At 42.0% G+C, this 15,213-nt stretch overlaps 1 protein-coding gene across 4 annotated transcripts in view; it reads left to right on the top strand.

Annotated features, from left to right (window-relative positions):
- Window positions 1–9,068, top strand: part of GRM1 (glutamate metabotropic receptor 1) — a 187,021-nt gene extending 177,953 nt beyond the window's left edge. The window contains exon 9 of one of the 4 annotated variants that reach the window (XM_033054646.2): window positions 5,300–9,068. In XM_033054646.2, the coding sequence (XP_032910537.1) occupies window positions 5,300–6,134 (835 nt within the window). In that variant the 3' untranslated portion in view covers window positions 6,135–9,068. The remainder of the gene's footprint in view (window positions 1–5,299) is intronic. The other 3 variants (XM_033054647.2, XM_033054649.2, XM_033054648.2) reach the window with 3 other exon arrangements.
- Window positions 9,069–15,213: the final 6,145 nt, after the last annotated feature.

Here is a 15,213-nt window from a genome sequence, read left to right as displayed (position 1 = left end):
GTGGCCTTACTGAAACGTAAGCAATAATGGAAGATACCTTGGGGATATCAACAAAGCACATGCAGTGTGCTGCAGTGCAGGTATTAGTCTTAAATTTTAGGCCTGTTAGCTTAGGCTCTGGGAACAGTGAGGCAGCAGTGGGACAGAGCTTTAGTCAGGCTCATTACCACTTATGTGACTGCAGGGTTGAAGAGAGTTTGTAGTTTACTGACTGCCTCACTGTGGGCAGGGCAGAAATTCCTCCACTGGCTTCCTTATGATGGCATCCATCAGCAAAAGTGCTGTGTGGGGATGGGAAAGGTTTTGTCCAATGCCCAGCTTTTGAGCAGGACATTTCTTTTTGCTCTGCATCCCACTATCTCCAGAAGCTGGTCACCTTTGTGTCACTGCTCAGGAACAGCTCTGCCTGTGCTGTGCTCTGGAGCCAGCGGACAGTGGCTGTAACTGGGCTCTCTGAAGGGAGGAACAGCACTTGGTGACTGGGCAGTCACCTGGCACTGAACTCCCCTGGTTGCTGGTAAGACAGTTCAGGGTTCATTTCGGACTTTTTTTTCCTGACAAAGTTGATAAACTTCTCAATTTGTATTTCATGTTCCTTCCTAAAATTTTATCATCATAGAAGCAACTGCCGGGTTATCCCAGTGCTTCTTAGTGGCTGTGGCATTTCAGTTACTACAGTGACTAGAAGAAGGTAGGCTGGGCCAAAGCATTGGGCTGGCAATGAAAGACTGGTAACATTTATTATTTCTCCTATAACCTCTTCCTCTGGTTAATTGCCATTGTTGATTTAAACACAAAACAAAACAAGCAGCCTTATGTATTAAATCTATGCTTTGTGTCTTGTCTAACACTACCAAGCTGGCTCAAATGACTGTTTCACTCATCTCAGCAAGTTTAAGATTCTTCCTCAGCTCATGGCCACTTGGAGAAGATAGCAGACCACTACTGGCATCCTGAAAGGGCAAAACAGGGGATGAACACTTAACAGATCAAAGAATGTCCCTTCCTGTTTTAACAGAAAGGGCTCTTTCTCAAGCATTTTGCCTGACTTGATCTGAAGACATTTTCCAACATGTGGGTTCCTGGAGTCAACCTCATCAGAACACATACCACTCTACTTAACTATTTCATGTGCTATCAATCAGGGATTGCCATGCATAAAATGTTCAAGGCAAATAAAAAAAAAAAAAAAAAAAAAAAAAAGAAACTTTCAGGCACACCAGACTCAAAGATGTTTTAATTCTCTGTGCTCTCAGGTTATAACTTTGCTGGTGAAAGGATCAGAGAGTTACACAGAATAACTTGCCTTAGACCAATGGGACAATAATTTTTCACCTCAGAAGCATTCAGCCTCTGAGATATAAAGAAAACTTTTCTATCCAACCTCTAAAGTAAGGCAGCTTCAGAATCCTGCAGTATGGAGAGGAACCAACTGTTGTTGAGTACTCAGATTTGACACTGCTCCAAGGAAGCCAGCAAAGTCAGATCCTCCAGGAACTGGCAGGAGCAGGACTCTGTTCTTGGCCTGAAACTGGACTTGGGTCTGGGGAACTCCTGGGTCACAAGGAGGGGCCAGATTTTGGGCATCTGTCTAATAAGTTACAGGCATTTCCTACTGTTGGGCAGGTATTTTGAACCATTTTGAACTGGGTATTTTGAACCATATTCTCAGACTTGGGTGCATCAGTTCTTTTAAAGAATTTCAGCAAGTAACTATTAGGATCTGAAGATGGTTTCCCTCTTGTTTAGCGTCTACAGTAAAGAAAGAAAGCTGAAAGTGCCCCAGAGTCATGCAGAGAGTATGTTACAAAGATCAATGCATGTATTAGAAACAAAATTTTGAATTACCAAAAATAACAACAGCTCTGCTCATGAAACTAATAAAAACTCACACAAAAAATATATTTACTTCCATTTCCCCCAAAATACAAAACACATAGATAAAGCTGTGGTGAAAATTGAGAAAAAGCATCTAAATTCAAAGTATGTTCTTGCCTATAAGCCAAAGCAAACACGCCCCATGTACTGATAGGATACCCAGGAATCTGCCTGAACATGTAGACTAGATGGGAGGATTTTGAGAAATAGTACTTGGAGTGTTACGCTGGGTATACGAAAGTACAAACCTTAAGATCCCTTGAGACTCAAAGTTAAGTTCAACTCTACGCAGAGCGTGAAGTCTAAATTCTATGACAAATTGACAGGACAAAGGACAGAGTTAGGAAAGATTAATAAATTCATGGTGGACATGAACTGGGTAATCATCCTATTGATAAAATGAAGAAACTACCACTTGGTGCCATTTTGTCACCATGCAATTGAATATCCGGTTTTCAATACCCCAACTGTGATGTGGCTTGGCACCCTCTCCTGCCTTTGTGTGGAAAGCCATCCCTTCTCTCATTATCCCAGGTAGATTATTTTGATCTTAACCTTCTCCAATGGATGTTTCCTTCAAAAGAGGAGATGGCAATCACTTAGCAAATGTTAGATTAGTCAACATTGCTCTGCACAAGTGAGACGACTCCTTCTCTCACTGACACTCAGTTCAGGTCTGAGCTTTTGCAGACCCATCTTTGCTTTTTGTCTAAATGTCAGTTAATTATATTCAAGATGGTTACTCTTTGTTCCAGCATAACAAGTGATTTTCTTGCATGTTAATGATGAATTCTGCCTGAATGTGTCAAACATGGTGTGACCCCTTGGCAACCAGCCAGCAAGACAGAGCCCAGGTATTTCTATGTCAGTCTTGGGACTCCATCTCAAAATGTGCCTCATTAAAACGCTAGCAGTGCTTGGACATAGCAAGAAGAGCAAGTAGGGAGAAAGAGCTGGAACAACCAATCTGAGGTGAATAATCCATGGATCTTGTCAAATGGATCCCAGAGAGATCCCTGCAGCCTTAAGCTCTTTGTCATGAGGCCTTTGGAGCCATGAGCAGTAAGGGTCTGGCAAGCAGAGGCAAGGTGTGTCAGCAGTACCAGCTGTCCCTGAGGAGCAAGCTGCTACCAGACAAATCCTGATTAAATGATTTGCTCACATTTGGACATTGCAGTCCCAGCACAGTTTAAGCATGGTTATGTTTGAGACTATGGAGTGTGCTACAGAAGAAAGAAGTAAGAGCAGAATTTGAGAGTGGGTGAGGGAGAGGGAAATGAACTAAATAGGAGCAAGACTTGAAGCCAGAGGTAGTGAGCTCCTTAAAATAGCTGTGCTTGCCTTTGAGGTAAAATACAAAATCTTGGAAATAAAATGAGATAGAGAAAAAACAGATGGTGTGAGGAGGGATTCAAAAGTGAGGTGATGCACCAGAAGTGGATATGAATAAATAAATGATGCAGAAGTGGACTTAGCATAAAAGGCAGAAGATAATCATAATATTTTTTTAGAAAAGCCCTTTGCAGTATTTGTAAGCAACAGCATCAACAAAATACAAGAGTATTTGACTTATTTTCCTCTCTGCAAGAAGAGACTTGTTTTGAATTAAAGTAGACCAAATGTGTTTCTGTGTGAGGAGTTTTCAGTTCTTGGCATGTAAAACATTACTTTAAAAATATTTCACACCCAAGAGTTACACTCATTTACTTATCTTTATAGCACTTCAGGAAAAAAAGAAGTCATACCATACCTCATTTGATCAAAACAGGAATGCTTCTAAACCTTCATTCTTATCTTTTCATTGATCACTATAACATAGATGTTTCCTTCTTTAGATGGGAATGTGGCTTTCTTATCTCTTAGGTTAAAGCTCTAAATCAAAACAGCTCCAGATCCTACCATAAACATACTTTGGGGAGTTATGAATTTTTTAGATTGGCCCTTTCATGTGCCCCAGTTCCCACAGAGGTGGTGAGTCACAGGTCCAGCACTTGGAGTCTGGAGTTGGAGATGAGCTTCCCTGCTTGGATCCACTTAAAATCCTTTATTTTTTTTCTCCAGGAGTACTTACTGCTTGACAGAAAAATGACACATTGTCACGTATGTTTCTTTTCTGTTTTGACAGATTTACAACACTATATGTGTTGTACCAGTCTCTTCCAGCTATGACAAAGTCAGTCAATATGGAGTTTTTTATAAAATTCAAGTGGCAATTATTTACTCCTTAAAAAAGAGAACCGCAAGTCTGAGCAAGGAAAGCAAAATGCTTCGAACAATACTGCAATACTGTAGGGGAAGTGATCTCCTCTGGTGTGTGCAGTAGCAGGGGGTGAAGCTGCTGTGCCAGCCTCCCACTCACTTTGTCTCCCAGATGCATGGCAGTGTCAGGGTCTGAAATGCAATCCTTTGTTTGCTTCTCGTTCGAGGGATGAAACCCTGAGATAAGGCTGCTTCAAACAAGTCAGGTCAGAATTTCTCCCTTTCTCTGGTTTCCACCCAGAATATGTATTTTATAATTTGTGAACCATCTCTATGCCTGACCTGTAATTAAACAGTTGCTTGGTCATCTGAAGCACTGCTGAGCTCCCTGTCCCACAAGCTGCTCACTCAGCTTTGAGTGCTGCTCCCTTCAAGGGTACAGGGAAATGCAGAAACCTACAGTGGCTCAGAGTCAGACCTGACCCTCAGATCCCCACTTGGCCAAACTGCCCAGCCTTTTTATGGGACTCAGCCGTGTGAGGAGTCAGAGGGTTTGACTCACCATGGTCATGCTGCTGCCTGTTCCCCCTCCCACACAAACCAACTGTTTTCAGTCCCAGAATTTTAGCCTGGTTTGTAAACAACAGTCACCCGGGAAGAAGTGCATTTACCTCCTACCTGAGATAGGCCCTGGGAGTCTTTTATTTCTCAGTTAGTTAATCTGTTTCTAAGGGGGAGAGGGAATAAAAGGCAAAGGAGGGGTTAGCAACAATTTATCTCTCTACTCAGTTTACCAAAGGCTATGACTGCGGGTTATTTTTCTTCCAACAGCCTGAAAATACTTCCTATAAGCTGCAAATCTGGTTTAATTAAGGCTTTTCCTGTGACTCTTTTCCTGTGTTTTTTCTTCCCCTCTGCAAAATGGTGAGCAAACCTAGATACCAATTGACAGCTCAAGTCCTCAAACCACAGAAGGGTTTCCCAGAGCCCTTCCTGCAGGCTAGTCTATCCAGGTTGGCTGTAGGATGGATAACCTACTTCACTTTTGGATGAAAATCACAGTGTTGTTTTCTCATGTAGTGTTTCTGGGAGGACATGAAAAACTGGAGGGGGGAGGCTTATAAATGAGGCAAAGCAATCAGTATTTTTGTAGGTTTGTTTGTTATACTGCTTGTGTCTTCGTAATGTAAATGCAAATAAACCATCTTTATTTTATTCATAGTTCTAATGGAAAGTCTGTGTCATGGTCTGAACCAGGTGGAAGACAAGATCCAAAGGGGGAACATACGTGGCACAGACTCTCAGTGCATGTGAAGAACCAGGAGACAGGGTGCAATCAGACAGCGGTGATCAAACCCCTCACTAAAGACTACCACGGCCAAAGCCTGACTTTTACTGACATCAGCAGTAAGACTCTGTACAATGTGGTGGAGGAAGATGCCAGAGAGCCCGTTCACCTCAACCAGTCCAGCAGCCCTTCCATGGTGGTGCACAGGCGGGTGGCAACGACACCCCCACTGCAGGCCACAGCAGAGGAAACCCAACTCTTCTTGCCCGAGCAGTCCCCCAAGACCCTGCCCCTGCAGCCACAGTCTCTCATGGACCAGCTGCAAGGAGTGGTCAACAAGTTTGCCACCGGCATCCCCGACTTCAACACTGTCCTCCCCACTCCTGGCTCAGGGAATGGTGTGCGGCCCCCCTGCCCACCCCCGCCACCACAGCAGCCGCCCCTGCAGCCTTTCCAGGTGGCTGCCTTCAGCGAGGAGCCCCTGTCTTCCCCAGCTGAGGAAGCAGAGAGCGAGAAGGTGAAGCTCATTCAGGGATATGTGTATGAAAAGAACACAGAGGAGGAGGAGGACGAGGAGCCAGCAACCAGCAAATTGACTCTAGAAGACTCTCCAGCGCTGACGCCCCCGTCCCCTTTCCGGGATTCAGTGGCTTCGGGCAGCTCCGTGCCCAGCTCCCCTGTGTCAGAGTCGGTGCTCTGCACACCCCCAGATGTGACCTATGCCTCTGTCATCCTGAGGGATTATAAGCAAAGCTCATCCACCCTGTAGATGCTGCAAGAGACAAGACGGGAAGGACTTTGGCAGCTGCCCCCTGGGAGGACTTGCGGACACAAGAATCCCAGGAGTGTGGGAGACAGAGCAGAGAACAAAGTGACAAATGGCAGGGCAAAAATTTCATCCTGCACTTAAATAACTATAATGAAACAAAAAGAAAATAAAAAAATTCTGAGGGCTCAAGATTCTCTATCTGTTAAAAATAAAAATTTTGTACTTTGGGAAAATGTTAGGAAACCATAACAAAGCACAAACTAAAGGAACAACTTCTATAGCAAAAAAAAAAAAAAAAAAAAAAAAAAAAAAAAAAGCAAAAGACAACACGCAGGAAAAGAAAAATATAATCACACTTAGTCACACCCTCTCTTGGCAATGCTTGAAAAGGACTCTGGGAAGTGTGACCTGGAGAAGTCATTAGCACACCTCATGACTGCTGTCTGTCTGCTATGAGAGTAACACACCCAGGAGCTGGAAGGGCAGAGTGTGGTGCAGGGGAACAAAGCTACTTGTACATGAGACATATATGCATAAATACTTTTTCCTGGTTTCTACAGGTGGCATAACTGTGGAACTTTGCTTTGGGGAGAGATGAGATACTGTGAAAGCACATGGCTCTTACTAACTCCTATCTGTTCTTCATACTAGGCTGCTTTTTGGGGGATTTGGGCTTCTTTTAATGCTGATTGTAAACAGAGCAAGAAATATGATCAAGTTAAGACTCAAGAGGTTTCTGAAGAAAGCCTTGCCATAGTACTTGTAATATGATAAGGACTTGGAAAAACTGCCCTTTTGTATGAGGTTGTGAACCATGCGGCTAAACTGTTACACAACATTTCCTGTAGCAGAACAATATTTATTGACTATCTTTTCATAAACCAACATATGTTGCCATGCCATTGCACCATTCCCTTGTGTTACTTTGGAATCAAATGCATTGAGAAATAGCTGTTTACTTAGAGCAACAACTGTTAGTCTGGAAGAAAGGCAATTCCACCCTGTGGGTTATGGAGACCCCAGGCAAGAGAGTGAGCGTACGTTTGTGTATCTGTATGAGTGGGTATGGTATGTGTGAAGAGTAATGTCCAATAACTACCACTGGAAGGTTGTCTTATATACTATGAATATTTTTATGTTTAAATCATGTTTTTATATCGCGTTGTTACAAATATTCAATAGATCTTTGAAGGTTTGTATGCTGTGCTAGCACATCTTTTTTTTTCATATACAAGCTGAGTCATTACCCTTTATAATAGGGTGCTTTGTTTTGCAGATATTTTATGAAGTAGACATATGATATTAATAACCAGTGCATTGAGAACTTGTTATTTTACATGTTTTGCAGCAAGTGTGGCTAACAAAAAAATTTTTAAAAAATAAAAAAAAAGAAAAATGTCTGTTTTAGAAATCTTGCAGGTGAGAGACAGGAAAAGTAATTCAATTATTTCACTGCTTCACATAATTTAAAACAAAATCATGTCAGGACAGGAAATTTCATCAGTGCTTAATGTGTGCATAAATTTCCAGGTTTTGCTTTTGGCAGTTCTTTTTATGATGTTTAGTTGCATGTTCTTTCCTTATGTTTTCACTTCTTGTATTTAATATACAATATAGCTTAAAGGTCACTTCCGGGTGGTTGTAATTCTGTCATTTATTCCTTCTCCTCTATCTTTCATGTGTTTCCTAGAGATGGGCCTAATCCAAAGCTCCCTAATGACTGCCATGATAAAAGTCCAGGTCTAATTGCTGTGGTCTGAACTTAATTGCAATGATGACTACCCCTGTTTATAAATGTGCTTATTATACATACATAAATTGGGATTTTAGCTACTATGATCTTTGCTTGTGCTGCTGAATTCAGCTGAGGATGAGGATCTGTCCCACAGTTCCACACTTTATTTCAAAAAATATTTTAAAGGAATCTCTTCATGTTAATATAGTTGTAAACCCTGATTTTAACCATGCTTTTGAATATTCTACCAGAGTTTTCTACTATTTTTCTTTCTTTTCACTTGAATTTTAAGAAGTCCTGCTCATTCTCAATTCTTTTCTGAAGATCCAAATTTCATAGTTTTTCCCTAATTATGCAGTATCAGTACTGGAAGGTTTGGCTCATACTCAAAACCAGAGAGAGTCTTTTTTTCTCATCCTCTTTTCACAGTGTTTGCTTCTTTCAACATTACTTGTGGCCAATTGCTATCATCATCCTGATGTGGAAAGCATAAAATGACTTTGCCCAAAGACATGTTTTTGTCAGTATATTGATGTCTCTATAATGAATTGAAGACACCTGAGGGTTAGTGTGTTGATTTTTGTTCTGCTTGGGGCTTTTAGGGGGATTTTTTTTGTTGCCGCTTCTTTTATTTTAAATGCTGATTACTTCTTAAAGCAGCGAGAAAAATGCCGTATCTTCTTTGCTGATCACTGCACTGGCAATGAATTCTATCTTCTAATAATTGTAATATAAGATCTGCTGTGCTGTTTCCAAAAACAGAAGTTGCCAGTAGCAAAGAGCTGATACTAAGAAGCCAGTCTTTGAAGATCTGAGAGAGATAAGAAAAAGAAATATAACAGATTTGTATAGATGAGGAGACGGCAATGTGGCAAGGTACTATACTGTTTTCATATCTGTTTTGAACATATTAAGCACTGATTTTATTACTGCAATGTAATTATATCATGAGTAGGAGTTTTCTTGAAATTCAGTATATTAGCTTTTAGTTTGTAATTGTTAAAACTGGAAACATACACATACGTAAATATATCTAATGAGCAAGAACTCACCTTGTGTATGCAGCTGTATGAGCTACAAAGCTTTCTGTAGAAGTTCTTTCTTTTGCTCTGTCAAATGCTTGATGAAAATTGCCTTTTTGTCAAAATGATCTTGAAAATGCTGTAAAATAAATATTTTCTATTTATTATTTAAAAATAGAATGGCAAAAAATTAATTTTTTTGTTTCTTGAGTAGAAAATAGTCATGTATAGTAATTCATTGTTCCAGGGCTTTTCAGCATCACGAATAAGAGATGGTGGTAGGTATTGATTAAATTATGTCATGAAGGTGAGATGGTAGAGGGTTGGAGAATTTTTACTTAGATAAAAACCTCCAGCTTTTTGACTTCCCAATAAAATTCAGAAGCACTGCAACTATGCATTCAGGCAGACAAGTTGTAGAAGAGAATTCAATGGGAAATGACAGGAAATGTTGCTTCCCAAGGACACGGGAAAATACCAGCTCTTCTCTGAAAATCGTCTTTGAGATGTCTGCTTCTCCCATCAGGGAAACTGCAATATGCTTTCTTGACAGCTCTGAATGATAGGCATTGATCCACCCCAGAATTTTGTAACCTACCTTTACTGCTTCTGTATACAGCAAAGTACTGGGACTCCTGACTCCTGCTCTGCAACTCACAAACACTGTGGCTTTTTGGTGACTCCTGAACTGCTCTGTGTTTCAGTAAGGTGCTTTTTTGAAGTGCTCCTGGGATTTTCAGAAGCAAGTGGCACTAAACATATAAAATCTAGATATTTTTGTATTTACACTTGTGAATAGGCATGTGGCTCCTTTGTTTGGATCTGACCTTGCAAGAGCCTATGTGTGAGGAGTCAGTCTACCTACAACTACTGCAATGCAGGAGTACAGACAGTGACATTGCATTCAGTGGTAAGTGTCAAAAGTTTAGTCTCTTTGTTCATAGGGGTTTTTCTTTTTTCTTATCCCCTTTTATTTTTGTTTTGTTCTTTTATTCCATCTATGTCTTAGTAAAAGTTCTGCTGACCAGATGTATTCAATTTCAAAAACATCCTCAGATAAACACAACACTTACTCCCCTCCACTTACTCCAACTCATGCTCTGCTCAATAACTTGGGTCCCCAGACTGGTACACTTTGCATGGAACAAATGGCTACCAAAAGAAAAAGGCAGTGGAAATTTGGCCCCTGGGCTTGTATTCATCACTCTTTAGACAAAAACAGGGGAGCAGGTTGCTAATATCTGTTCTACACGAGGTCTGAGTGACTGTTAAAAATGCTTCTTATGTGGGAAAAGTGTGGGTTTCCAGATTGCATTGTTGTGGTCGTTTTTTTCCCCAAATCAATGAGTCACTAGACACTTGGCAAGTATCTCTGCAAATCATTGGGAAGGAGAAGCAGACACTGTAGCCTATTTTTATCTGTGTAAGATTCCCAACAGGCATATTAGCAAAAAAGAAGATAAGGAATGCTGTGCAGCCAAGTGTGTGGTACTACCACAGGCCTCATATCTAGACCTGGACTCACACTTCAGCAAACCCTGCAAGCTCCCAAGCAGAGATGGTAGAAGAGAGAAGGAATCTCTGGTTGCCACTTCCATTGCTACAGGTAAATTGTATCTTACTAAAAAAACAAGCAAGCTGTTCTTTACCTTTGCTAATTCAACTTCCAGATCTCAGTAAATCACACAAAACAGGACTGCTCCCCTGAGAGCCAAGGTCACTCTTTGGTATCAAGTAAGAGCATTTGTTTTCTACTTGGTTTCACGGTGGGCGTAAGCAATGTATCTCTACAGAAGTAAAATATCGTTGTGAGTTGTGGGCTCCCATAACCAAAAGGCCTCTAGGTAGGTGGAGAAGCAGCTGGCATGGATACCAGTGCAGACAGATAAGAGTTTAGGAGTGGTATGTATCTATGACATTTAATCCACCCACTTTATTTATTGCACACCGTGCAACATGTAGGTGGCATGAGATCCATTCCCCCACCTACTCCACAGTATGGTGTGTGGGACTCCTACCTCCCCGTGCTGCTCTGAGACTGAACCACAAACAGATCTGCAAGACCTCCCTCCTGGAAAGATGGTGTGCCTGGAGGACTGGCTCAGGGCAGGCAAGTCTCTGGTCAGCTCCCTGTTTTCCTAACACAGGGTGTCTTTGCAATGCACCAAGGGTGTATTTTCCTTGCAAGCATCACCTAGAGATGGGGGATATCAGTGCTGTGAAATTCCTCGAAATAAGTCAATACTTTAAAAGGAGCTGTTTCCCCAGATGCCCTCTAACAGCCTGTGGTGAGATATCCCCCACTACAGCAAACAGATCCTGTAAGTCCTACAGCCATAATACAGGGTGTGATGAGCTACTGCTTTCCAGATGCCCAGCAGCCCATGCTGCCAAACGTCAGTGGTGCACCTGCAGCCCTGAGCAGGTGCTTGGTGCTCTTGCTCCTTGAACTGCTGGTGCTCAGAGGTCTGAGTGGTACTGAGGGCTCACTGTGGCCTTCATTGTTCTCAAGGACCCAGGGAGAGAGGAGCTAAAAGAAAGACAACAACTTGCCTTTATCTCTCTTGCAAGAAAGGCAGACAGGACCATGCTGTGGACCCAGCAGGGTATTCCTTATGGCTTCTGACAAAGTCCTGACAGCTCCTGTGATTTGTGTCTCAACAGACATAAGGAGCTGGCCCTTCATTCTTTAGCTACTCTTCTTATATAACACTAAAATAGACAGACTGCAAAATTACAAAGGCAAAATGCTAAAATACCACCACTGGGAGCGATGTCTCTCATGGAAGCTAAATCTGAGCAATGTTTTCTAAAATGTATGATATAGGAGATTTTTAATATGTCTTTTAGACTTGAAAATACACTGACAAATCATCTTTTTATTTGGGGAAGGAAGAAAGAATGAGTCTGTTTTCCTGGGATGCATTATAAATGTTTTGTTTGAACTCTTACACAGAAAAATTAAACTATATTTTAATTTGGCAGGCACCTTGCTAATTATTCAGGATTTTGCTGGGGGTTTTTTTTGGGGGGGGGGGTGAGTTGGCTCGATTTTTTTTCTTTTCTGCTTAAAAATAATGCCTACAATACTTAGCAAGGTTATTAACTGTGCCAGGATTTTCATGTGCATCTGTGTGATGCTAATTTAGAAACTGAAGCCTCTAAGTGCCGAGATCCTCAGTGTGTGTGAATCAGTGTTAAGTCCTGAATTATGTCATTTTGCCTGAGAAGCTGGCTGAGTACCTGTGCTGTTAACTTTTGAGCTTCCTAGAGATTAATTTCCCATCCGAAGCTCCATTTTGCAGTTGTGAGGATGTTGTTTTTATCTCTGTTTTTGAGGCTGCTTTTTCTTGTCATTTGATGTGATGCCTTTGCACCAGCCTTGGCACAATTGCAGGGGGAAATGCCTGTCAGGCAGCAGCTTCCCAACAGTGCCAAGGGATTTTCCTTCTAAGATCCATTTCCTTTTTTGAGAGGTGGTTATGCTACATGCCCTGCCCTCCAATGTGCTGTTTGTGCTTGGGTAATATGGTTGTCAACTTTGAAAACAACAGCATGTGAAAGTTTTGCTCTTCTGTTGTCCGTGACGTGAGGATTTACCCAGATATGTGTATCCAGTGCTCATCTGGGGCAGTCTGACACAAGTCACACTATTGGGCATGAACTTGGTGCATCATAGCCTGGCCCTCAGCTCTGTCCCCAGTTCACCTCTTCATTCTTTTAATGACTTTGGGATGTTCATCTACCCAAGGGTATTTCAAAGCTGCACAAGGGAACTGGGTTCCAAATTACAATGGACACAAGTGAAAACTGGGCATAGAAATCTTTTAGATATGTTTAAAAATTCAGCTCAGGTCTGGACACAAGATAGAGATGTATATAAAAAAAAGAAGATTTTCACAGCCCTTTTTTTTCCTCTCTCACCTTCTCACTCTCAATGCCAGTTCACTCCTGCTCATTCTTACCCAGGCTCTTTTTATAGCATACATGACATAGCTGTGGAAGTGGCACCATACAGTTCAATAATATTGTCTTGGATCCCTCTTTTTCCTTATTTACCGTTACCTCATGATCAGTGTTAAAGGAAGATTTAGGATGTCTGTGACAGCTTGTGGAATAAAAAGATCACACAATGAGAAGGCACAACGGTCACATCAGCTGGGGCAAGCTTAGATGCTGCAGCCATAAAAATCATCAAACAAGACCACAGTCCACAACATAGTTAACCCTCAGGAGGACAGAAATTTTGGCAGGTCTAAGAAAAATTAATTTTCCCAGCAAGATCCAGGCTTTGAGTCTCAGCTCCAGAATAACGTGTTGTTAGATTGCAATATCACCATTTGCAAAACACTCAGAGCTTTTTCCTTCTTAGTGCTGGGTTGTTTGTTTGTTTAAGACAGATATCGTCATCTTCAGTGGCTGCTGTGCACAGACCTTTCCCCACCACTTACAAAACATTCCAAGCCTTTCTCTTCTTAATGGTGGTTTTCAAGATAGGTGTCATCAGCTTCAATGCAGGGCATACCCTGTCCATGGCAGACTGGGCATGGGGCAGTGCTGGAGCAGCATCAGGACCCGAGTAGCAAAAGCTTTCTTTCACAGTGTGCTGGTTTTAGACATTTGTGTGGCTTGTGTTTTCCTTCTGCATTTAGAGCTCTCTGAGCCTCGGCACCTGTGTTCATAGAGGCATGAACAATGCACAGCTGGCAAAAACACCACAGCAAGCAGTATTTACTTGCTCAGTTGCTAGAGCTTTCTCTTACCTATGTGCTCCATCTTTCTGTCACAAACAGCTTGTCACCTGTAACACAAAGGAGCAAGCCTGAACGAAGAAACAGGGAAGACAAACACTTTTCTGTGCAAAGACTTCTTTGGTGCTAAAGGCAGGTAGCCCTAGGAACACTGATATGCAGAGGCCAGGCATGTCCCACAGGAGAGTCCCCTATGTGCACAGGAGAAAAAGTGCCCACAATGTCACACTGACTGAGAATGTCAGACAGGGCAGATGGAGCCTCTCAGGCCCTTTGAGACCACTGGGAATTTCACAGGTGCTGTTCACCAAGGCAATCAAGATATATGTGTGACCAGTTTGGGACAAAGAGCTTTGAAAAGAGCTAGGGTGGGAAGTTCCCCCTTGACATTTTCCTCCAAGGACTCAGGTTATAGGGTCTGTGTGAGCATAGGACTGGCTGCTGTGTCTGGGACAGCCTTCAGAGCACCAAGCCTCAGCCTCCCTTCACCTTCAAATCATCCTGAGCTCCAGACCTGGCTCTTCACACTTGTTCCTCTCCTTCCATAAGGGAAGATGCCTGCAGGGAGTTGCAGGACTCTGACTGTTTTGTTTGCTTGCTCCAGATGTCTCTGCTGATGCATTTTCATCTGGCTTTTAAGCAAAATGCAAGCTGAAACAGGAACCGGTGTTTGTCCCCATGGGCACAGGAGCTAAGGCGTGGTCTGCTGTCCCTGTCCTGGCTGGGAAGGGAGAGCAATGGTGCCAAGACCCAACCATGTGGGTATTGCACACACAGAGACAGAAACAAAAGGAGAAGAGCTGCATGAAAGGCCTCTGTGAGTTGTTTCACTCTGATGTCTATGAAATCCTGGCTATACATTAAAATCCAGAGCTCTGACTGGGCTGGATGAGAGAAGCGGCACATGCTGGCCATCAGATCTTTATGTCTTGCTCCTTACGGCCAAGCCCAGGCATCCCTGCCAGATGGGGACTCTCTTTGCATTTGTACTCACGGTCACAGTGGCAAAGACAACAGAAGGAAAACACAGAAGAGAAGGAGCCCCGCTAGGCAACAAGTGCATCTGTCAGCAAGAAGAGCTAATTTTTAAAAGACCTACTGGAATTAATAGCTGAGATGTCACAGGTTCTTCTTCTACCACTGTGTTAGGCTCAGTCCAGCCAACAGCTAGGAGTAATTCTTAGCAGAGTATCAAGAAATGAAAAGATTCATAGTCCTGTTGTAGTAACACCATGACAAGAATTTCTCCATCTTCTGCTTTTCTAAGAAAATCTGAACAAAAATCTGAACACTTAAAAAAAATTTTAACTGGTACTCTAACACCCAAGTTTCACAAGGATGGTTAAATCACCAGGACAGAGGAATAAGGATCCAACTCTTAGTATAAAAGTTACAGGATATAGTGATAAAAAGTATTTTTCTTCTTTAATCCATATTTGAAAGTATAACCACATCTGTAACATAATTCAAAGGAAACTTGCATAATTTCCTACCAGGAAAGGTTCACTCATGAAGCAAAATATTAATTTTATTATTTAATTTATCATAGTGTAAAAAATAAGCTTTCTGCA

The sequence above is a fragment of the Catharus ustulatus genome, chromosome 3 (genome assembly GCF_009819885.2).
Source record: "Catharus ustulatus isolate bCatUst1 chromosome 3, bCatUst1.pri.v2, whole genome shotgun sequence".
In the NCBI taxonomy this organism is placed as follows: domain Eukaryota; kingdom Metazoa; phylum Chordata; class Aves; order Passeriformes; family Turdidae; genus Catharus; species Catharus ustulatus.
This window is presented reverse-complemented; position numbering and strand designations above follow the sequence as displayed.